Source organism: Trachurus trachurus (assembly GCF_905171665.1).
Source record: "Trachurus trachurus genome assembly, chromosome: 24".
NCBI classification, from domain to species: domain Eukaryota; kingdom Metazoa; phylum Chordata; class Actinopteri; order Carangiformes; family Carangidae; genus Trachurus; species Trachurus trachurus.
In genome coordinates, this window is record NC_139910.1 from 4,764,677 (window position 1) to 4,789,149 (window position 24,473).

A 24,473-nucleotide genomic window follows, 5' to 3' on the forward strand; every position below is an offset into this window, starting at 1 on the left:
AGTTATAAAAATGTGTTTTTGTTTTGACAGACAAAAACAACACAGTGAATCCAGATGTATAAATGTGCACATACAGAGCTTTGTTGGAGACATTGACCACTGGCAGCAACCTCAGAAGAGCCTCCTCTGAACCAGAGTATTTCTTCAGGTCAAACACGTCCAGATCGTTTTCTGATGACAGTAAGATGAAGACCAGAGCTGACCACTGAGCAGAAGACAGTTCATCTGTGGAGAGACGTCCTGATCTCAGGGACTGTTGGATCTCCTCCACTAGAGAACAATCATTCAGTTCATTCAGACAGTGGAACAGATTGATGCTTTTCTCTAGAGACAGATTCTCATTGATCTTCTTCTTGATGTACTGGACTGTTTCCTGATTGGTCTGTGAGCTACTTCCTGTCTGTGACATCAGACCTCGTAGAAGAGTTTGATTGGTCTCCAGTGAAAGACCCAGAAGGAAGCGGAGGAACAAGTCCAGGTGTCCATTTGGACTCTGTAAGGCTTTGTCCACAGCATTCTGGTAGAAATGTTTTTGTTCAGGTTTGTCTTTGAACAGTCTTGACCACAGAGAGGCTGATTGTTCTTCTGACAACAGATTGACTCCAGAGTTGATGAAGGTCAGATGAACATGAAGAGCAGCCAGAAACTCCTGAACACTCAGATGGACAAAGCAGAAGACCTTGTCCTGGTACAGGCCGCTCTCCTCTCTAAAGATCTGTGTGAACACTCCTGAGTACACTGAGGCTGCTCTGATATCGATGCCACACTCTGTCAGGTCTGATTCATAGAAGATCAGGTTTCCTTTCTTAAGCTGCTCAAAAGCCAGTTTTCCAAGAGTCTCAATCATCTTCCTGCTGTCTGGACTCCAGTGTGGATCGGTCTCAGTTCCTCCATCATACTTGATCTTTTTCAGTTTGGTCTGAACCACCAGGAAGTGGATGAACATCTCAGTCAGGGTCTTGGGCAGCTCTCCTCCCTCTCTGGTCTTCAACACCTCTTCCAGAACTGTAGCAGTGATCCAGCAGAAGACTGGGATGTGGCACATGATGTGGAGGCTTCGTGATGTCTTGATGTGGGAGATGATCTTTCTGGCCTGCTCCTCATCTCTGAACCTCCTCCTTCTGTCGGTCGGTGAACCCTCTGACCTCTGTCATCATGTCAACACACTCAGGAGGGATCTGATTGGCTGCTGCAGGTCGTGTGGTTATCCAGAGGCGAGCAGAGGGAAGCAGTTTCCTCCTGAGGAGGTTGGTCAGCAGCACGTTGACTGAGGTGGACTCTGTCACATCAGTCAGGATCTCAGTGTTGTGGAAGTCCAGAGGAAGTCGACACTCATCCAGACCGTCAAAGATGAAGACGACCTGGAACTGATCAAAGCTGCAGATTCCTGCTTCTTTGGTTTCAGAGAAGAAGTGATGAACAAGTTCCACCAAGCTGAACCTTTTCTCTTTCAGCACATTCAGCTCTCTGAAAGTGAATGGAAATGTAAAGTATATGTCCTGGTTGGCTTTGTCTTCAGCCCAGTCCAGAGTAAACTTCTGTGTTAAGACTGTTTTCCCAATGCCAGCCACCAGTGGCGAAAGTTGTCTGCTACGGGCCCTAATGCAAAAAAAAAAATTGCGGGCCCTATAATAATAACGGGGGGGGGGTTAGGCTGTAGTAGGGCATTTAAACATAAAATTAAGTAGCCTATAGGCTACTCCAGGCCTGTGTGGAGCGCTACAGCGCCACACACATAAACACTAAAGACAGAGAAGAAGACGGGAAGTCCCCCGCTGTATTCAAACTCAGACATGGGATTAAATGTTGACAGGGAGTCGTGTCAGAGTAAATATCACTGATGATTAAACAGGTGTGATTCAGCCGCAGCGTCTGAGCGACCCGACGGTAGTCGGCCGCTGTTGTTACGTCCATAGACTGTGTGTGTGTGTCTCACGGTGCGTTCATCAGGTTACATGACATCGTTTCAGAAAAAATCAATTTTGGGCGTCCGGACGGATACGCTGAGGCGGCGTTTTCAGATTTTCCCACTCTGGGACATGTTTAAAAAAATACCGTTTTCACCCCCCGAAAACGCCGTCCGCCTGGACGCGATGCCGATCTGATAGAAGTATTTATCCAGATTCAAAAAAGCCGAATCCATCTGGACCGGGGCCCTGAGTGAGTGACAGCGCTGTCCGCTGTCTCGGTGCTGAACATGTCACTGCTCATGAGAGAGACACAGAGAGAAAGAGACAGGGAGAGACGGTCAGGATGACGCTGCGCCGCCGCTCTGCCGACAACAGGAGAACTGTCCTGTCACGCGCGCATGTTCATAATCCAGAATAACGTAAACGAATTACAGTAATGATGTAAAAGCCAAGATGATTTAATACAGTAGCCTATACCATCAATTAAAACTTTTTTTTTTTTTTTTTTTTTATGTTTTATTAATTTTTTTTTTTTTTTTTACCGTTCACCGCGGGCCTTTTTTGGCCACGGGCCCTAATGCAACGGCATTACTTGCATTAATGGTACTTTCGCCACTGCCAGCCACTCCCTTTGTCATCACTGTTCTGATTGGTTCATCTCTTCCAGGTGAGGCTTTAAAGATGTCTTCTTGTCTGATGGTTGTTTCTGGTCTGTCTGGTCTCCTGGATGCTGTTTCAATCTGTCTGACCTCATGTTCATCATTGACCTCTCCAGTCCCTCCCTCTGTGATGTAGAGCTCTGTGTAGATCTGGTTCAGAAGAGTTGGGTTTCCTGCTTTGGAGATCCCCTCAAACACACACTGGTACTTTTTCCGTTGGTGAGACTTGAGTTTTCGTTGGCAATTGGTAGCATGACTTTCTACATGAACAAACAACAAACATATTAACCATAAAGTAATTATTTGAAACATTTAATTGCTCTATAAATATTTCCCCCTCTTTTTCTTGTAAATGTATTTGTAAATGTCTCATTTTCCCCATTATATTTAATCTTTACAGAAATCCTCTTACTGCTCTGCAGACAGTCAGCCAGCTCCTCCTGCTTCATCAGCTTGAGGAAGTTCAATGTGATCTGCAGAAATGCCTCTCTGCTGCTCCTCCTCTGCTCTTCATCCTCACCATCCACCATCTCCTCATCATTCCCCTGTGTATCTAAGCATTCTGGGTAATCTGGTCTCAGGAGCCTCTGGACTTTCTTCAGCTCGTTCTTCATAAAAGTGACTATGTTTAACTCCAGCAGCTGGAACAGATTGAACATTTAATTTAACCTGAAGACAACTGAAGTGATTCAGGTGTCAGTCTGAACGTCTGCTGTTCTAAAAAATGGAGACTGTTAGGACCCAAATGGAAGTTTAACATTTAATCTGTAGTTGACATAGTTCACCAGTAACAGTGTCATTGTAGATGTACAGACCACAAATATGGAGTCCAGGTCTGGTTGATGCTGCTGTTCAGACTGATCACTGTGGACTTCTGAGATCTTCTGCTGAACTCTGTGGAGAAAACATCAAGTCACTGGATTTGAATTACTTGTACTTCATATTACTTCTCTCCCACACACCAGCACACACAAACACACACAGGTAGCTTCATGTGATAAAAGCTAGAGATACGCACACACACACACACACACACACACACACACACACACACACACACACACACACACACACACACACACACACACACACACACACACACACACACACACACAGATACACACAGGTAACCTAATGTGATTGCAGCTCCTCCATATCATTGCTTATGGAAAGATGATCATGTGTCTATTTGATTGGTCGTGGGTTTGATTCCCATGTTGACAGAGATGGCAAAACCGGCCGTAGCTCCCCGTGGTCCTATCAAAATTTCCCAGAGGAAATTTTCTAGTTAACGAGTACAATGCTCACCTCACTGGTGTGAATAGGGTTACCTTTCAGGTTTAAATCTCAATGCCCTGTCGACTTTTTACAAGGTATAACCAACAACTGTGGGGCCAACAGAGATAGCTACCTGTGCATCCCTAGTTACCTGAGCAGGTTGTTGAGCCTTATGAAAACACATCCTCTTTAAATAGTCCAACATTAGCAAAGGTCAGTTGGTAGTTCTTACCTCCCATCAACAGGTTGTCCACCTTTAAAGAAGACAGGACAACCCATTGACCGCTCACTCTTCATGGACACACAGATGGGATCAGGAGAGTCTGGTTTCTGTTGCTGTGTCCTAAATCACACAGATACAGACTGGAAATATTCTACTGGTTTATATGCACCAGATTTTCCACTCAGGAGATGATGATTAAATTGATGTCAGTTGTATCCTCATCAAATGAAGACGTGGGGAAGAGTAACATACTGTAGTGTGCCAAGAGATTTCCTCTACTATGTTTCTCACTTCCCAAGTTCGGAAGAGTCAGATAATAACAAAGTTTAATTTTCAAGTCTTACCCGCCATCAGTAGTCTGTCCACCTTTAAACTTAATAAAACGACTCATAGACCGGTCACTCCTCAAAGATGCATAGGTGGGATCTGGAGATTGTGGTCTCAGCTGCTGCATCCTGACAAACAAACAGTTGAAAAATTATCAATCTGGACCTTAAAGGTGTACAGAAATGGCCGTTTGTCCTGTGTGTCGCGCCGAGTTGTCACGAGCTGCAACACAAGTTTACCCGAGTGAGGAAAACAAATTTGATTGGTCGTTATCGAGCGGGCGGGATATTCAAAGCTTGGGGCGAGACCGAGCTCCCTGTGTGTGTGCGTGTCTCAGACGTTTGAATGACGGATTACGGATCCAATAGCAGTGGCTGGTGAATCGTGTACAGGCTGACGTATAATCCGTGCGCCTGCATTATCCAATGCGAAAAAAAATACACACTTTCATCCCGGATTTACTCAAAAATAGAATTTTGCACAAAGTTTGACCTACATCGTCTGAAAGATGAGTTATTACATTAATTTAATGATCCAGAGTGGGCTCAAATTCAATTTTCTTTTCTGTACACCTTTAACTGTCATGTCTCTGGGAAACAAATAGAATCGAAGGCAACTGGACTTGTATTTGTCTAGGAATACGTTTCGCCCCTTATCCAAGGGGCTTTGTCAGTTTGCAACGCATCGGTCTGACTAGTCCTCACCAGTCTGACAAACAGTGGAGTAGGACCCAGGTATTCAACCTCTGTGGATGTGTTCACAAAATTACTAGAGTTTCACTTCACTGTATGTTTCAAACCCAGTAACACTCTCAGGCAAAAATGAAAAGAAGTCCAGTTGTCTTCAAGTCTAGCACTTAACAACAACCATGACCTGGATGAATGAAAACCTACACATCCGTCTTTGCCTCTGTATCAATGTCTCATCATTCATGCAGCCTGATGAGGAGAGACAGAAATGTAGAGAGCATGGGAAGAAAGGGGGACTATTTTTCTTTTGGCCAATAGCCTATTTGATTTCTTCTTCTAAGGAGAGTCTGATAATAAAGTTCAGTTTTTAGGTTTTACCTTCCATCATCAGGTTGTACACTTCTACAGTCAATAGGTTGATCCATAGACCAGTTACTCTCTGCGGACACACAGCTGGGTTCAGAAGAATCTGCTCTTTGTTGCTGGCTCCTGCTGATATAAACAAACAAGTTTGAAATTATAAAATCACACAGAGCCAAATAATAACAAGCCGATTTTAAGTTCTTACCTTTCATCAGCAGGTTGCCCAGCCTTGATGTCAATAGGTCGATCCATAGACCAGTTACTCTCTGCAGACACACAGCTGGGTTCAGGAGAGTCTGGTCTCTGCTGCTGCTGCATGCTGATATGAATAAACAAATGATTATGAAAAGTTGATTAAACTTGACAAAATATTTAATTTTGAACAGTTCATTCCATTGATCAGTTCTTAACTTATTAAGTAGTTGTTGTGACAGTGAGTGTGAGTAATGATGGTGCAGTGATGTGCGAGCTAAGCTCTGACATGGAGAAGAGTCATGGACAGTTAGAGATCCTCATCTTACCTCTGAGCTTTGGTCTGGCTCTCATGTTCCCCCCACAGAGTGGTTTTAGAGGGAGGGGCTCCCTCCTCTCTGTCCTCACTCATACCTGAGCCTCCACCTTCCTCCACAGACGTTGGAGACTGTTGTTGCTTCAGCTGCAGAGAAAACATGTGATCAGACGTGTGGATGAGGAAATAAATTGAGGAATAATATATAGTGAGGAAATAAATTATTTTCAGACTTTCCTGTCACATGAAAACCTCTCTCACTTCTTGTTTGATCCCGCTGAAATCTCTATGCTCAACTCTGGGAGGAAAAGCTAACATGAGCACAAAAATCTAGTCAGGACCCAGATGCTCTGTTCCACCGTCTGATAGTTTGATTCTGATCTGAAATCAGACCTTATAATCATGTTTCTGTTTCACTGCTGAAACCAACTGAGCTACAGGACAGGACATCACTGTCACGTCAGTCCTGTGTTCTCTTCTGTTTAGTTTTGTAATTTCAGAGATTCAGATGTTTTTAGTTTTCAGTCCAAGTAGCCATGTTGAATGAAGAGCACCGAATTACACTGAGCTCAGCCAATCAGAGGCCAGCAAACACCTTCATCTCAAAATAAATGACAGAGTGTCCCTCCCCCCATCTGCCACATTGATACAGACAAGCAGCAGTGTTTGAAAATAACTTTTATGTTCATTTTAGGTTAACAAACACAACATGACAGCAGCAGCTCTGGTTCTAAGTAAACGTTCCCATCTCTACTTTAGATTCTTTACTGCCACATTTCAGAGTCAAACATTAATTACAGTCATCCGACAAAGAAACGTACTCTCAGATTGAAGATTTTGCATCCAAAAGATACAAACAGCCAAAGATAAACATGATGTAATGTTATATTTCAATGACCCAACACACTGAAAACTGTCACTTACTGAAGCTTCACGTGGATAAAACATCCACAGCAGAACAGGAGAAGGTGAAATCAAAACAGGGAGAGACACAAAGTAAGAAAAGACTGTGTTCACTTTGTCGTAAGAGTAAGAGAAGCTGGCACAGAATCTCACTTCCTCCTCCACTGTGACAGATATTAAGGATGTGAAAGTTTTCTCTGAAGATAGTAAACACTACTTATTGGGTGTGTCTCCATCTCACTGATCCTAAGAAAGTGGTCCAACTGTGGAGAAAAGTGTTGACGTGTTGTGATTGATTTAATCTATAAATCTATAAAAGTATCTCAGCTGCCCATTTTTATCTATCAGACTCATTCCTTCCAAACATGATCCACAACTTATGTCCTCCATGTGGTCATGAGCTGAACTGAATATAAATATTTTATGTCTTGTCTATATATGATGGTCAATACTGTAATTAGCTGGAATTGCATATTTGTATCATATAAATATGCAATAACAAATAATCTTCAATTATTAACACTGACAGATGAATAGATAAATAAATTAGGCTATATCTATTCATCTGTCAATATTAATAATTGAAGTTATTTGAATTTGAGAAGGTATAAGGAGACTTTTCAGTTTTTAAACAGACCTTTATTTGTCTTTTATTCACTGTACAAAAACATGACACTTTTTACTTTTACATTAAGTCCAGATTTACATCAATGTTGGTCCAAGCATGAGAAGTTACATCCTTTCATTTCAGTTTCCACTGTCTCAGATTTCTTATTCTCTGGAAGTAGGGTTAAACACTATTGTTAATAATAAAACAAAGTAAGAAAAGAATAAAATACCAATGAGTAATGATTCAGATATTTTTATTTTCAGATTTAGCATCAGATTGAAAACAGTGGATTTGGCGACATTTAGTGGCCGTAGTAATTATGACAGGATGGACGGGTCAATAAAACAGCAGAATATGACACAGAGGAGCAGTGTTCGATTCCTGAGTGAAGGAAACCTGCAGTTTTTGTTGTCTGTTTAATCTCACGACAAATTTAAACATGTTATGTTTGTTATGTTTGTTATGTTATTATCGTATTTTCCTTCACCTGACCAAGCCATGACTGTGAGTACAGTGATGATTGTGATGAAGATATTGATTACAATTATGTCTTTCAGACGGATGGATGTTAGTCTGAGACAGATCTGCTTCACAGCAAGAGTGTGTGACAGTGAACAACTAAGCCCAACACTTAAGCAGCTGACCTGGAGGCAGCTGATTATCTGTCCTCAGGAGAAACAGTGAGATCTACAGACGACACAAAGACACGGTGGAAGCAGCAAAGACCCTGAACCCAGGATACAGAGGTTCAGTGAATGTGGTGTTGAAGGTGTGGAGGTGGGTCAGTCTGTCAGAGAAGACACTGTAGAAGGACAGAGAGCCAGCAGGACAGTCCACATACACTGCTACTCTGTGAGAGACCCAGGAGGAGGAGATGGATGTTTGTCCGTTGTTGTGACAGACAGAGTAACGACCACCATCATCCGAGCAGCTCAGACTCCAGGACTGATCATTTCCTCCAAACAAACAGTCTTTACTGTCTCCTTTCCTTCTGATTACCCTGTAACTCACTGATATATGAACCAGTCCTCTCCACTCGACCTCCCAGTAACAGCGACCAGTCAGATCATTTCTACACAGCAGCTGGAGCCAGTAGTCAAATCTGTCTGGATGATCAGGATATGACTGATCCTCTGTCACACATGTCACCTTCCTGTTTTTGTCAGACAGTTTGAGGTGTTGGTTCACTGTGTTCATGTCCAGTTCCAGTTCACAGGCGTCTGATGGAGAGAACAAGACACAACACAGCTGAGGTTTATCATCTGTTCATTTATCAACAACTTCACTGACAATTAATGAAAGTGAAACATGTAAACTTACTATATCATTTTGTACTGTGAATCATGTTTCACTACATTTCAATTGTTTACCAAAACCATCTGTCTTCTGTTGCAGGTGTAACGCATGGTCCGGGTGCACTCACTCACCCATAAAGTGCATGCAAATCTGACTGCCAAGTGGTGATTGACCTCTTGGCAAAACGGTTTGCATCGTTGCCTGCCGTGCGGGGGACCAGGATTCGAACTCCACCTGGGGCAGTCCGTACCGAAAAACGCATCACAGATAACATTGGCTACACAAGTGCGTAGGTGAGTGTCACTTCAATCGTTGAAAAAAGGAGAATCCTGCATAGCCTACTACTTCTTGCTTAGCACCACAGTTTATTAGATAACTGACGTTTCACTCACAAGACCATCACCAGGGTGTGACTACATTTAAATTAAAATACAACAATCCAGTTCTAACAACATCCACAGTTACTGAACATGAGAGTCAAGACGTCAACAATGTTCTGCTTTTCTTTTGGTGTGGACCTGAGGATGAGGCTGATGAAGATCCACACCAATAAATACATGGAATAAATTAAGTGTCACTAATGAACCTGGATCATCATCTTCCACTGCAGCACAAAGAAACTCTAAACCATCTGCTTTCTAAAACTGCCATTACCTCCAAAGAGCTCATACTCAACGCAAAGTTCACACCTTTGACACCAAATCTCAAACTGTTGTCTACAACAAGTTTCACTAGAGTCTGGATGGTTTGGTCCAAAAGCTTCAAACAGCTGAGCACAGTGTGAATGAATATCCAGTCAGAGGACTGAGGGTCCACTGTCTAGTTTTCTGTTTCTGTTGGCTCCACTGTTAGTTGGTTAGTTTTCAGTGTGATCAATGTGTGACTGAATTGTAACATCTTTGCAGCCACACTGACAAAACCAAATGCTCAAACCAGAATGAAACTCTGGAGAAATTAGACCTTGATCATCTGTAAAATGTAAAAATCTAGTGTAACACATGCAGCTGTGTCCTAATGGATCAAAATTAAAACACACTCACACTTCCTCAGACCAGGTCTCAGTGTCTGATGTCCACAATGGTCCACGCTGGGGGAGGAAACAAAGTGAGGATCAACTTCATCCACCATGAGACATGAAGCAGAGTTCTGTCCATCTGGCCATACCTGAGAGTGTCTAGTCTCCCGTGTGGATCCTTCAGTCCAGCAGACAGCAGCTTCACTCCTGAGTCTCCTGGATGATTGTAGCTCAGGTTCAGCTCTCTCAGATGGGAGGGGTTGGAGCTCAGAGCTGAGGCCAGAGAAGAACAGCCTTCTTCTGTGACCAGACAACCTGACAGACTGTAGACAGACACACATACACACAAAAACAGAAACATTATTTAAAAGGGTCCTCAAAATCAGCATCAGCTCTGTACCTGGACACCAATAGAGCTCTGAAGGACAAAAATCACCCTACCTGAGAGTTTCCAGTTTACAGTGTGGACTCTCCAGTCCAACAGACAGCCGCTTCACTCCTGAATCCTGTAGGTTGTTGTTACTCAGGTCCAGTTCTCTCAGACTAGAGGACTGGGAGCTGAGGACTGAGGACAGAGCTTCACAACTTCTCTCTGAGAGGTTACAGCCACTCAGTCTGAAAAGTAAACAACAAAACAAAAGGCACCAGTTAGAAAAAAATGTTTTATGTTTGACAAAACAAAACAATACAGTTAATCCAGATGTACGTATGTGCACATACAGAGCTTTGTTAGATGCTTTGACCACTGGCAGCAACCTCAGAAGAGCCTCCTCTGAACCAGAGTATTTCTTCAGGTCAAACTCGTCCAGATCTTCTTCTGATGACAGTAAGATGAAGACCAGAGCTGACCACTGAGCAGGAGACAGTTCATCTGTGGAGAGACGTCCTGATCTCAGGGACTGTTGGATCTCCTCCACTAGAGAACGATCATTCAGTTCATTCAGACAGTGAAACAGATTGATGCTTTTCTCTGGAGACAGATTCTCATTGATCTTCTTCTTGATGTACTGGGCTGTTTCATGATTGGTCTGTGAGCTACTTCCTGTCTGTGACATTAGACCTCGTAGAAGAGTCTGATTGGTCTCCAGTGAAAGACCCAGGAGGAAGCGGAGGAACAAGTCCAGGTGTCCATTTGGACTCTGTAACGCCTTGTCCACAGCGCTCTGGTAGAAGAGTGTTGGTTCAGGTTTGTCTTTGAACAGTCTTGACCACAGGGAGGCTGATTGTTCTTCTGACAGCATATTAACTCCAGATTTGATGAAAGTCCGATGAACATGAAGAGCAGCCAGAAACTCCTGAACACTCAGATGGATGAAGCAGAACACCTTGTCCTGGTTCAGGCCTCCCTCCTCTCTAAAGATCTGTGTGAACACTCCTGAGTACACTGAGGCTGCTCTGATATCGATGCCACACTCTGTCAGGTCTGATTCATAGAAGATCAGGTTTCCTTTCTGCAGCTGCTCAAAAGCCAGTTTTCCCAGAGACTCAATCATCTTCCTGCTCTCTGGACTCCAGTGTGGATCTGTCCCAGCTCCTCCATCATACTTGATCTTCTTCACTTTGGACTGAACCACCAGGAAGTGGATGTACATCTCAGTCAGGGTCTTGGGCAGCTCTCCTCTCCTTCTGGTCTTCAACAGCTCCTCCAGAACTGTAGCAGTGATCCAGCAGAAGACTGGGATGTGGCACATGATGTGGAGGCTTCGTGAGGTCTTGATGTGGGAGATGATCTCTCTGGCCTGCACCTCATCTCTGAACCTCTTCCTGAAGTACTCCTCCTTCTGTGGGTCAGTGAACCCTCTGACCTCTGTCACTGTGTTAACACACTCAGGAGGGATCTGATTGGCTGCTGCAGGTCGTGTGGTTATCCAGATACGAGCGGAGGGAAGGAGCATCCCCCTGATGAGGTTGGTCAGCAGCACGTTCAAAGAGGTGGACTCTGTCACATCAGTCAGGATATCAGTGTTGTGGAAGTCCAGAGGAAGTCGACACTCATCCAGACCGTCAAAGATGAAGACGACTTGGAACTGATCAAACTTACAGATTCCTGCTTCTTTGGTTTCAGAGAAGAAATGATGAACAAGTTCCACCAAGCTGAACTTTTTCTCTTTCAGCACATTCAGCTCTCTGAAAGTAAATGGAAATGTGAAGTGTATGTCCTGGTTGGCTTTGTCTTCAGCCCAGTCCAGAGTGAACTTCTGTGTTAAGATTGTTTTCCCAATGCCAGCCACTCCCTTTGTCATCACTGTTCTGATTGGTTCATCTCTTCCAGGTGAGGCTTTAAAGATGTCTTCTTGTCTGATGGTTGTTTCTGGTCTGTGTAGTCTCCTGGATGCTGTTTCAATCTGTCTGACCTCATGTTCATCATTGACCTCTCCAGTCCCTCCCTCTGTGATGTAGAGCTCTGTGTAGATCTGGTTCAGAAGAGTTGGGTTTCCTGCTTTAGCGATCCCCTCAAACACACACTGGAACTTCTTCTTCAGGTTGGATTTGAATTTATGTTGACAAATTGCAGCATGACTTTCTAAAAAAAATAGATGCATAATTGAATTAGAGATATTAGTAAATATCCCATTCTTTTTCATTCTTCACAGAAATCCTCTTACTTTTCTCCAGACAGTCAGCCAGCTCCTCCTGCTTCATTCTCCTCAGGAAGTTCACTGTGATCTTCAGAAATGCCTCTCTGCTGCTCATCTTCTCTTCATCCTTACTGTTGACCTTCTCTTCTTTCCCCTGAGTCTTGGTGACTTCTGGGTAATCTTGACTCAGAACCCTCTCAACGTTCTTCAGCTCATTCTTAACAAAACAGACAATGTTCTCCTCCAGCAGCTGGAACACAATAACACACTATGTAAACTTCACTTTCAGTATTAACTCATATCATCCAATCAGATCATCAGTCTCCTGGACTGGTGATGCACCATCTCTACATCTCTTTCCACAGCTAATTGGAGACACTTGAAGACATTATTAAAACGTGCTGACCTCAGAAAACTGTCTCACTGCCTTTCTGCTCAGCTGGTGTTTTTGGATTCTAATTCTAACAAGACAGAGGTGCTGATCACATTAATCTCAAAATTTGGACCCCTTTCCATCTATGCAGGTTGGGGAGGTGGAGTTTTCTCCAGGACCAGATGTGAGATTAGATGCATAATTTTTGATTTACATGTCCTACTTTTAGTTGTGTTCTTGAATTTCACTTTAAACCAGCGAAGTTGCTCTGTGTGTCTGTTGTAATCCTGAAGTTCCTGAACTAGATAAGTGATGAACTACATTGAGTCCATGGAGGTCAGAGAGAGAAGAAAACAGCTGAAATCCTTAGATAGATAACAAACCTCTTTTAAGGATTCATATCAGATGAATGAGGGAGAGACTGAACAGAAATGTTTAGTAAAACTTGTCAACATATAATTCCTGCTTGACGACCTTATCTGTTTTAGTTCACTACAGCTTCACTCTCGCATTCTCTGCCTCCTCCAGCCTTTTTAATTCTGACTCAGCCCTGCTGCTCTAACGACGGCAGCATGACACTGTTAGTGGTTGAACAGTTCTATGTGGCCTCTGTAGTCATCAGTTCTGTCTGTGGATGAACATTTACACACCACAAATATGGAGTCCAGGTCTGTGTGATGCTGCTTGGTGGACTGATCACGGAGAACCTCCGAGGTCTCCTGGAGATCTCTGTGGAGAGCAGATGAAAGTTCAGAACATGTAACAATACAATCACATGGTTGTTACAGGAGTTGTTTTCTATGTGTTTTCTTGAGTGTTTGACCAAGAGAGACACATTTTCATAATAAACATGGAGAACAGGACAATTATCAGGTTTTACCACCTTTCTTTGATGTCACAAAGCTGAACCATAGACCGGTCACTCTTCATGGACAAACCGCTGGAGACGGTAGGCTGTTGTCCATCCTTAAATTCAATAAGATGACCCTTTGACCCGTCACTCTTCATGGACAAACCGCTGGAGACGGTAGGCTGTTGTCCATCCTTAAATTCAATAAGATGACCCTTTGACCCGTCACTCTTCATGGACAAACCGCTGGGGACAGGAGAGTCTGCTCTCTGCTGTTTGACCATAGACCGGTCACTCTTCATGGTCAAACCGCTGGAGACAGTAGACTGTTGTCCATCCTTAAATTCAATAAGATGACCCTTTGACCCGTCACTCTTCATGGACAAACCGCTGGAGACGGTAGGCTGTTGTCCATCCTTAAATTCAATAAGATGACCCTTTGACCCGTCACTCTTCATGGACAAACCGCTGGAGACAGGAGAGTCTGCTCTCTGCTGTTTGTTGCTGGTAGAAACAAGGAGTTGGGAAAGAAATATGATAAAGAAATATACTGTACTGAACTTGATAATCCAAACAAAAACAAGATGCAAATAGATACAAACAAAACAACAACAGTGTGAATAATGATGGTGCAGTGATGTGAGTGCTGAGATCTGACATAGAAAAGAGTCATGGACAGTTAGAGATCCTCATCTCACCTCCTTGCTTTGGTCTGGCCCTCATGTTTCCCCCACAGAGTGGTGTTAGAGGGAGGGGCTCCCTCCTCTCTGTCCTCACTCTGATTCATAGCAGATCCCCCACCTTCACACAATCACAACAACAGGCTTAATCACAACAGGATTCAAATGACACATTAGTTGTGCCCTCCCTTCAACTTCCAACAGTGTCCTTACATTTCAGTACACATTAGTTTGAGAACAAGTCACATTCTCATAACTCTGCAAAGAAAACATCAGAGTGACATCAAATCCAGTCTAACTAGTGTGACAGGTCCTGGACCAGGATGTTGTTGTTCTACTGATAATCCACTGGATGTCGAAAATGAGATGTAACAAGAAACACTGTAAGAAACAGCCCATATCTACCTAATAAATCCGAGGTAAAATTTACTCTCTGTTTGTTTGGGTGGATTAGATTCCATATTTTGACTGTAGAGTATTTTACTTTTTTCTTTTTCTTTTTTTTTGTGCAAAACTCTTGAGCACCTGCAACAGTGGAATTTGTAGTTGTATACAATAGCACTTGGGGTCACAGAGCTCCATTAGTTGAAATGATGGTCCACAATTTCCATTGGACCTGAAGGGGTTCCTGATTGCTGAGAAACTCTAAATCGCCACTTGGTAAACACTGACACAACAAATCTTACAGGTAGGTAACATTTTGCTGTTAAGGTTTCTGGCAAAACTGCATGCTTCATTCATGGTTTTTATCTGGATCTGATCTGATCAGATCCAGGATTCCAGTTGAGTATCTACAATAATGTTAATCTCAAGCAGCCAAACCACTGAGCTCACAAACAGGTTTTTCTGTGTTTAAAAAAAAAAAAAATTAAACTCTATTAACTCATTGAGTGCCGCGCTCCTTTCCAAAGTTTTAGTCAAGTGTACTGGCAATTTAGACCATTTTTGATGATTTTTGTAGAGCCACAGTGTATTCTATATTATTGCGACCAACACATAGGCTACTGTGGCTCATTTGAAAGGTGAAACTTTATGCTTCAAATGGCCACAAACCGTTTGTTTCTACGTGCCTCTGTTCCTGAGAAAACTAAACATGGCTGGGTTTCACCAAAATCCTTCCTTTTTTTCTAGAAAAGGAGATAGAGCGTCTTTTCTGAAAGGTGCTCTGTTTGTGCCTGTCACTCTTCTGACACTCGCATTTCTGGATCAAAGGGCTCGTGTAAGATAAATATATACAACAATTGTTGTACTATTCACAAAACCACCATCGGGGGCGGGGGGGGCGCCACTAAACAACAATAACACAGACGCACCGTGCCATGGCACAGCCTCTCGCCGCGGAATGTGATGGTCTCTCGGCCACAGCAGGTCGGGAACACCGGAACGTGATGGTTCCCGGCCACAGCAGGTCGGGAACACCGGCCCCACCGGTGGTCGCGGTCCTTCTGTGGTACGGGTCGGTGATGCCGGTCTGCTTTGACCGAGGGATCATCACATTTTACCGCGGGAGGACCTTGGGGAGGACACGGTGTTGCTCCAGATGAAGACCGGGTGGGACTGTCGGCTGAGAGCTTCCTGTTTCGGCTCCGAGCTGCTGGAGCCTCGTGGGTGAGAGCAGAGCAGCTGCGCTGCATCCACATGCAGAACTCCGTTTGCAAAAGCCGAGTTATGATAAAAACTTCCAGATCATGAGCTGTCATGAGTTTTTGATCGTCATCTATTTCAGTTCTACTCATCGTAGAGTCCCCACATTTACACATAAGGTGTGTTAAAGTGTCTAGTTTCATAATTAAAAAATCTCGTTTTTGGCACTCAACGCATGGGAACGAAAAACGAGAAATTACGTGGTTGGCACTCTATGGGTTAATAGTAACAGTTAATTAACAGTATTAACACCTCAACCAAGCAGGTCCAAGCTGTCAGGCCAGTTGTGACATGTTTTTCAGTCATGATCCAAGCTCAGGGGTGGTACGCGGTGATTCGTACCCGTGCAGAGAAGTTACATAGTGCAGTTTCAGCCGACGCGACCCGGCTCAGGCTGCAGGGGCAGCACCATTCATCCTATTAACCATTTTTCTACCATTGCAATTAGTCTGGAAACATTATTCTAAGGCCGAAAAACTCTGCAATGTTACTTTAAGGGCATCAACTCAACTTGTATCATTGAACCCAATTTAAAATTGAAATATGTCATCATTCGGTGAAGTTAAAATGTAAAACTTTTAAAATGTTTTGATCACATTTAAATACATTTCCAAACTAAAGAACAAATTCGGTGGGTGGACTTTTAACCAATGCACTGTGAGTCTCACCAGTGAATAAAACTCACTGAAACTGGTTTTTAAATATGGAGCAGAATCAACTGTAGGTACTACTGTAGGTTGTGTTAAAGTCCAAGTTTTTGTGTTACATTTTTAGAAATAAAATGGTATAAAGCAGTAATACAAAGCAAATAGTTAGGAAGGATGCACAACAATACATTTTTGTTTTCACTTCCAACACTCATTTTAGCCAACTGGCTTTCAAAGTGTTGGATCTATTTCCGGCTATAACTCTGCCACTGTTTAACCCTGTTGAGAAACGGACCAGATCACTACTCTGTGTTGATACAGTAGTGTCAGAAATAGATTGGGCATTTTTTGAAACCAGGCAACTGGAAAAAGACCTTGGAAGTAAAGAAACAATTACAAGTGTGAGTTGTGCATCAAACAAATAAAATCTGACCTTTGAGTCACAGAATGTGTTGGACCTTAGCCAAGTTGATTCAAACTGTCCAACCAGTTCTGACACACCCTGAACGCTTCACTGATCACTGAGTTTAGGGTTACAATCAAACTACTTCCATCAGGAAAACATGAAAATCCTTCTCAAACCACTCTGCTTTAACTCAGAGGGAAACTGAAGAATAAAACTCTTCAATAAAAAACTGAATCATTAAACAGATCATCCAGAAACATTTCTACTGTCCCGTCAAACAGTGATACAACAGTCTGATGCTGCTCATCAGACAGATTCCTCAGGTAGGATTTGCACCTGCTTGAACTCACCTCAGGTCGACTCACAGACACTTTCCACCTTCAAGCGTAGAAGAAACATTTGGAGAGAAGAAGCTGCTCATTGTCCTTCATCAGTCCTGGCGTCAGTGTTTGAGCTGAAAACAAGTTACTTCCTCATAACTTCAGACTAAAATCTTAAAGAGCGTCAGTGACGTTTAAACCAGTCTAACCGGTGTGGCTGTCAGTGAGCTCACTCATCAGATGGTGTAGTTCTACTGTCTGTGTCCACTAGATGGTGGTAACTAACCATCTAAAGATCGGCTTGACACAGTAAAACATGATGGAGCAGCAGCAGTTTGGATCACATGCACTCTGCACTATACTATGGTCATGTTGGTTTGTTATGAGGCAGAGGTCAGTGTGAAGTCTCGAGGCAGCGTCCTCAACATTTTAAACAACTGGATCTTTACTTTCAAAGATTTTCTTTTAAATATTTTTTCACTTATTTCTCAGATATAACAAGTAAAGGACTAAATTTAAGCTATATGAAACAGACAGACAGAGAGAGAGTTGTAAGATGCTTGATTAATACAGGATATTTTTTATTATTATACATGAACAGTCAAAGTCAAGAACCTTGACTGATCCTTGACTGAACAGTTATAGATGTATTTATGTTATTTGGCAGTTTATTGTAATTGTTCCTAATAACAGCAATAGTAATCATCATTTGATTATTACAAAATAATGTGACACAGCAAACTGTTAGTAGCTGATCTAGCGTGATCCTATTCAGATATTTATACATTTTTCTGGTAGGACTCTCATTTGCTGAACTCACTTCAGATTGACTTAGAGACACTTTCCAGAGGAAACATTTGGAGAGAAAAATCTTATCATTGTCCATCTATGAAGATGTCAAATCCTCATACCATCAAAATATGATGTCTAACCTGTGAATGAAACCCAGTTGGTGAGAGCAGTCACACGATATATTGTATTTCTACTATCTGTCCACTAGATGGTGGTAAATGATGATCCAGTGAAATAAAGGGCTGCATCTATACAACCATTTCATGATGTTTTTATAGGTTTTATGTTTTGTATCTATTCTGTCTTGTGTGTTGTGTGGTATCACAGCGGGGAAGCAACGTGAATTTCGTTGAATTCTTTTTTCAATGACAATAAAGGCAATCTAATCTAATCTAACCAGGTGAGGATTGAAATTTGAAATGTACAGGAGGGGTGAGGTTAGTCTTTAATCACATGACTGGAAACGATACAGGCATGAGTGGTTGAATCATTATCACACCAACAGTGTCTGTAATGTCCTATCAAAGCTGCAAGTGTAACTATAAACTGTACGGACAGTCAAACAGAAATCAAACAGATACAATCAAAGACATCAGGAACTGTAGAAACATATTGGTCATGATCAGTCGTGGACTGGCACCAAAAACAGGCCCTGGCATTTTTGACAGAGAGAGGCCACACATTACACAAACATATATCAGTGTTCATAATGATGATGACAAAAGAAAATGCATTGTTCACCAAAACTGCACACTGATAAAAGGATTCGATCCCAGACTGGAATATAATTCTTGTTAACAGAGAGGACTGCTCCACCAGTTGAGCTACACTTTACTCATGACATCAGTGTTATTGTGTCTTCAGTGTGTCAAAGTTGGCCGGCCGTAAACCAGAAGACCATGACCGACTTTTTGTTGTTTTTTGCGGTGACATCAGCAAGGCTGCATCTTCACACAGCTGCCTCGGTTGCGGACGTTGTGGCATTTGCCCATACTGCCACATGACTGAAGCCTATACCGGAAGCTGCTCGTTTTTCTCAACAAGAATCCTCATAGGTAGCAGAGAAGAAGAAATACTCCTGTTACAGCTGTAAATCATACACTGACAGGCGCCACCTGCTGGCAAATTAGTGTAGTACACAAAACAAAAACCGCTTTAAACAAGCCCGTAAAGAATTATTTCAACACATTTTAAAAGCACTTTAAATATATAGAACCAATCATGAAATGCAAAGTTATTAATACATTTCAAATTAATCGTTGTCACCTGTTAAAAAAATTATATAAAACACATTTTTGTGTTTTGCAGAAAACTGATGAAGATGAGGTTTTCTGGAGTTTCTCTCAGGGCCACACCTCTCACATCATATTCATACCAAAACTTTGAAATGTTTCAAATGCTTCCTGCTAAATGTGGCAAAAGAAAACAGTAGTTTTTTTTTTTTCTTCCATCACTTCCTGTTCAGCTCTGGTAGGCTATTGATTAGCGGTGTTGCTCATTGTCAGAGGAAACCTGTTGGGAGATTGTTCAGCAGACGGAGCAGGGATTAATCCATCAGCACCGCTGTGACAGAGAGCGCTGTGATCTCGTCTCAAAGTAAAAGTCCCTCGGCAGTTACCTATCTGAAACCTCTGTGATCGTGTTTCAAAATAAAAGTCTCCCAGGAGTGAGTGGTGGCTAAAGGGCCGTCTGCTGCTCTTTTAAAACTCAAAGTTCCCCGGCCGCTCGCTGTGAGCAGCTTTCCGCTCTGTTCAATAACCAGGCGGCTTGTGGTTGGTTTGATCTTCATGTGTCACCCTTTTTTTTATCTCATCCCTCCTCCATCACACCACTCTCATCTTCTTCTTTCTCTGTTTTTTTTTTTGCATTGGACCTCTTGTCATTTTCTCCAATTTGGCTTCTGTCAATCATTTGTTCTCCTTTAGCTGCATTTTAATTTCTTTATTCATTAGTGTTTGTGAAATGTCTTTTCTTTCTTTACTTTTCTCTTTCAGCTGTCCTCACTCTTTCATTCTACTCTTCCTTCCCTCTGTCCTTCCTCCTCCTCCTCCTCCCCTTCTTTGTCTTTGATAACATTGACTTTCCTTTTCTTTTTCAGCTGTGTCATTCTGTGTAATACTGTAAAACTCTTTCATTATTTTTAACCTTTCACTTTGAGCATTAACGGTGACATCTGTGGAGATTATTATCATTGTTCTTAATATTTTTTCGGTGGTGAGGACATGGTTCTGTCGACCTTGGATGCGTGATTCATCCACACTGTGGTGAACGACACTGTTTGTGTTCGTCTGCTCCACCTTTCATCTCCGTTTTCCATCAATTTGATTTTCCTTTGCAGCCTCTTTTTCACTGCGAGTCTCTGCATTCATTTCAAATATGTCTCTGTGAACACCCGTGGACTCATTTCCTCAGTGTTTTCTCTAACTCTTCTATCTGATTCTGGGCTTTTCTCTCAAAGATGAAAATGAAATCCTGTCTCGTTCCAGGCGTCTATGTCGTTGCCCACATCTACGGTGCGTTCAGGGACTCATGTGGGTCCTGAGGTGTGTTCGCTGACTCTGTTCTCCCAGTGGGAGCATCAACTAGAGTCGATCAGGCCTGCGCAGGTGGAATAAAGAACGAAGACGTCATTGTTCTGGGAAAATCCAGACAACTACTAAAAGAGGATATCCACATGGTTATGAGCATCGAGCACACATATACATGAGGGTTTCACATTAGAGTACAACAGTGACCCTTACCCATCAGAACCACACTCCTTAGACCCCCCTCACATACATGATTTAGATCTGGACCTGGTCTGATTCAGGTTCTGGGTCAGGTGGACGGGGGAAGACCAGATTCATCAGTCAGCACAGTCTCAAAGTGACTGAGAACATCAGAACAGACATGAGATCACATGTGTTTTTCTTCCGTCTGCCCGTTTTGTGATGAGCATCTCAGACTGAAAGGCTGCTGATTTATCCATTTTCTCTTTTTCCGTGTCTCTACCTTTGCATTTCCATCGCACAATCACTACCAATCTTTCTTTTGATTTAGTCTCTGTCTCGGTATGTTCAACATTTTTTCCCCCCCGATTCTTTCTCAGTGTCTCATGAAATCTACATGGCCGTGTGAAGCAGTGCAGACATTTGATTGTGAAACATACGGCAGTGTCGCAGAGTATGAAAAACCATCAGAGCTGCCTCGCACTGAGGATTAAGGTTCAGAGTCAGAGGGAGGAAAGAAAATGTTGCACTTCAAGGAACATATCGATAATAAAATCTCATCATGTGAGAAAACAGCTGAATGACATAGGTCATATACTTCCCACATCTCTCCACTGACCTCAACCTGTTGTTAAATGTTGCTGCTGTTTATCAAACGATGCAGTTCTTGCTCCCGTCGGCGTAACGAACCGAGCCGTGTTTTGGCTCTGACCTCCAGCGCTCAAAGACGTCCACTGAATTCTTCACTTCACCACACTGTTTTCTAAGTGGGCCCTCGTCCCCAGCTACTGCTGCTCTATAGCTCTGCTACTTGTGTGTCCTTGTGAGGAAGAATTTCCACTTTCTCACCGGCTGATTACCTCTGTTCACCCCTCTGCTAAAATCTCATCATTATTTAACACACTTTGCCGCCGTGTGGGGACGATGTAGTGCCCTCAGCCTGAATGACATTCCTTTCTTATGTGGCTTTATGAACTGAAGTGAATGAGTAAACACTCCACGGATAAAGTAAATCCCTGTAAACAAGGTGGTGTGAATGTGGCTCAAGGCTGCTGCATAAACCAAAGGACATTCTGCATCTAAACTTTATCAGGGTTTTTCAAAGTTGAAGCCGTATTTATTTTTTGTAGGGATGGACAAGTACCGATACCAGGCATCGGGCTGATACCGGCCTTATTTGAAAGTATCGGGTTCTCGTAAAGGCTGCCGATACCAGCCGACGATTCTTAAGGCAAAAAAAATCGAGTTTCTTTCATTCAGTTCACTGCTCTGCCTTTTTCCGAACAATTTCTGGGCTTCAATACAAGAGGGACATTACAGATGAGCACTATGGAGGTATTTGGATGTTTTATGATGTGTCTTCTTGGACGAAGAAAAGTGAGCCCCGTTTGCCACCATCATATGGACATGCAGTGCTGCGCCGAGCCCCCCTGTAACTCCAAAAAGGCACAGAGGACTCGGAAACTTCTCCCAACCCTTAGTCGACATGTGGGTGAGTAGAAAATGAGTGAAATTTGAATTTTGGGTGAACTATCCCTTTAACGTGGCTGTGGCCCGCTGCTCCTTGATTATTATCGCTGCTTCAGAATCTGGTCAGGGAAGACATAACCTTACTTTGTACTCGTACTCGTACTCAGTCTGAAAAAAAAGGTATCAAACTTCCCTAATGTTTTGCCTCTGTTCACATTTTGGCAAAGTAGAAGCATTACCAACAACCTGAATGAGCTATCTGTTTGGGAGGCTTTCCAACATCTTTGGGAAGTTGAACTTTTTGCACTTGTTTAAAGACCTGTGCTCTTGAAGGTCTACCCTGTCTGGTGTATGACACTGCTGTCTGCTGGGAAGGAGTCCCTCTCCTGGCAGTTGGGGGCTTGAACAACACATTTAAGTTTATATGATTTCTAGAGGTGTTAATTCAGTAACGGGAATTAGGGTGCTTTATTAGAGAAGTTCAAACCCTGTCCACATACCTGAACAGTCACTGTATAAAGTATGTATGATCAGATTGTTCCCGAGAGTTACTACAGACACCTAACCGTGCCTGTGCTAGAAGTTAAGATGTCCATTTAAAACTGATGTTGAGATGGTAAATGGACATTGAATACAGAATGTGCTGTCACTTAGTTGTATAACTTATACCAACATTTTTGCTTCCATACCCGTAGGTACGTAACCTATTGTCAGTAGAACCTACTGACAATAGGTCACGTACATAATCAACCTTATCTTACCCCTGAAACCTCTGGTAGATTAGCAGAGGATGTTGGACAATGTCAATGAATTCAACCTGAGTTTTTGCCAAGGAGAAAACATGACAGATGACCGAAAAACAAATGAGAAGAACATGAGAGAGGGAATGAAATGGTATCAAAAGAGACAAAAAAGGAAGCACAGCAGACAAAAATGAAATGAACCTTTGATAGATGAAAGGAAAGCAGTTAGAAAGATGGGGGCAGAGAAACTGAGAGAAAGTGAATGAGCAGTGAGTCGAGGACATGTCGTCTTTTAGGAGGCCGAGCCAGGTCCATCTAATCAGCAGTAATACCATTTGACCCATTCAGCGGTTTGATTAAGGAGCCATTTGCAGAAGCAATCAAAGGAAAGCAACAGGGCGGACGTTCCTCCATAATTCTCTGGACTTCACTTGGGTGATTGATTATTTTAACATCACCAATTTGGTCGACATGTCATCAAAAACCACTTCCAGAAACGCGAGTGCAGACACAATTAGAACATGGGCGGGGAAGTCGGCTCTGAACGGCGCAACAGTTAGTGCCCCACTCAACCAACCCACTATGCAAAGAGCTGAATTACTTACTGTGAAGTTACTTCACCCAGAACTTGTGCAGTGATATGATATGTGGTGGTTTTACAGGGGTGACTGAGTTTATAACCACCTGCTCAGACCAACTCACTGGCCGGAGAGCTGCCAACTCAGGCCTCCACAATCCCATTAATTATTCAAATCTTCCCACACGGCTCTGGGATTCAGTGGTAATTGACCTTCTGTGCATGAATCGGCCAAATTCCCAAATTCCTTGAACTTTATACACTGAGATTAGTTGTAAGAACTGTGCTGTGAAGAAAGTGAAGGTTTTTAATTGCCGAGAGTATCTATCTAATTCAGGATGCATTTATGCCGCTACAAATCAAGATACAAAAAACACACCAGCCATTATTATTATTTTTTTTTTCCTGTTGTTACTTTACCTTTTCCAAATGATTAACCCTTTGTGTGTCTGTGTTGTTCTGGGATTGTGTTTAACAGTGACTGTGCTTGGTGCAATGGCTTGTGGTTTGTGGTGCAATTTCAGCTCAACATGATGTGTTATTCTGTATCTCTATATTACTTTGGTCTGCATCGGTTTCTGCAATTTTAAAGATTGAAAAGAAAAACATAATGTGCTTCCTTTTCCTTGTTCCCTTATGCATCTGCTTCTTATAACCTTCTTATATCTTATTATCTGCCACATGTTTTAATGCAGATTTTGCTCTAAGGATGCAACAGGTGTCATGATGGAGATGAACTTCTCTTTGCTTTCTCAGGGGCACTTTGTGCTACAGTTCATCACTGTGACTTTAATCTTGTCACTATAAGGATCAAGTGTTAAACAAATTAGAAGCCGTCGTCTCTTGACAAATGTTTCCTGGCCTATGTAGTGTTGCTGCTGTGATACAGTTACCCAACCTGCA

The 24,473-nt window shown here is 42.6% G+C and overlaps 1 protein-coding gene across 1 annotated transcript in view; it reads right to left on the reverse strand.

The window, feature by feature from the left end:
* The window catches only part of LOC311007112 (uncharacterized protein), a 142,305-nt gene extending 129,841 nt beyond the window's left edge, over nt 1-12,464 (reverse strand). Inside the window, 15 exon segments of the mRNA XM_084000200.1 lie at nt 75-1,112; nt 1,114-1,571; nt 2,537-2,829; nt 2,982-3,210; nt 3,385-3,463; nt 4,080-4,190; nt 4,415-4,525; nt 5,465-5,578; nt 5,655-5,768; nt 8,162-8,690; nt 9,807-9,853; nt 9,931-10,104; nt 10,223-10,396; nt 10,502-12,305; nt 12,388-12,464. Coding sequence (XP_083856326.1) covers nt 75-1,112; nt 1,114-1,571; nt 2,537-2,829; nt 2,982-3,210; nt 3,385-3,463; nt 4,080-4,190; nt 4,415-4,525; nt 5,465-5,578; nt 5,655-5,768; nt 8,162-8,690; nt 9,807-9,853; nt 9,931-10,104; nt 10,223-10,396; nt 10,502-12,305; nt 12,388-12,424 — 5,312 coding nt within the window. The 5' untranslated portion in view covers nt 12,425-12,464.
* Nucleotides 12,465-24,473: the final 12,009 nt, after the last annotated feature.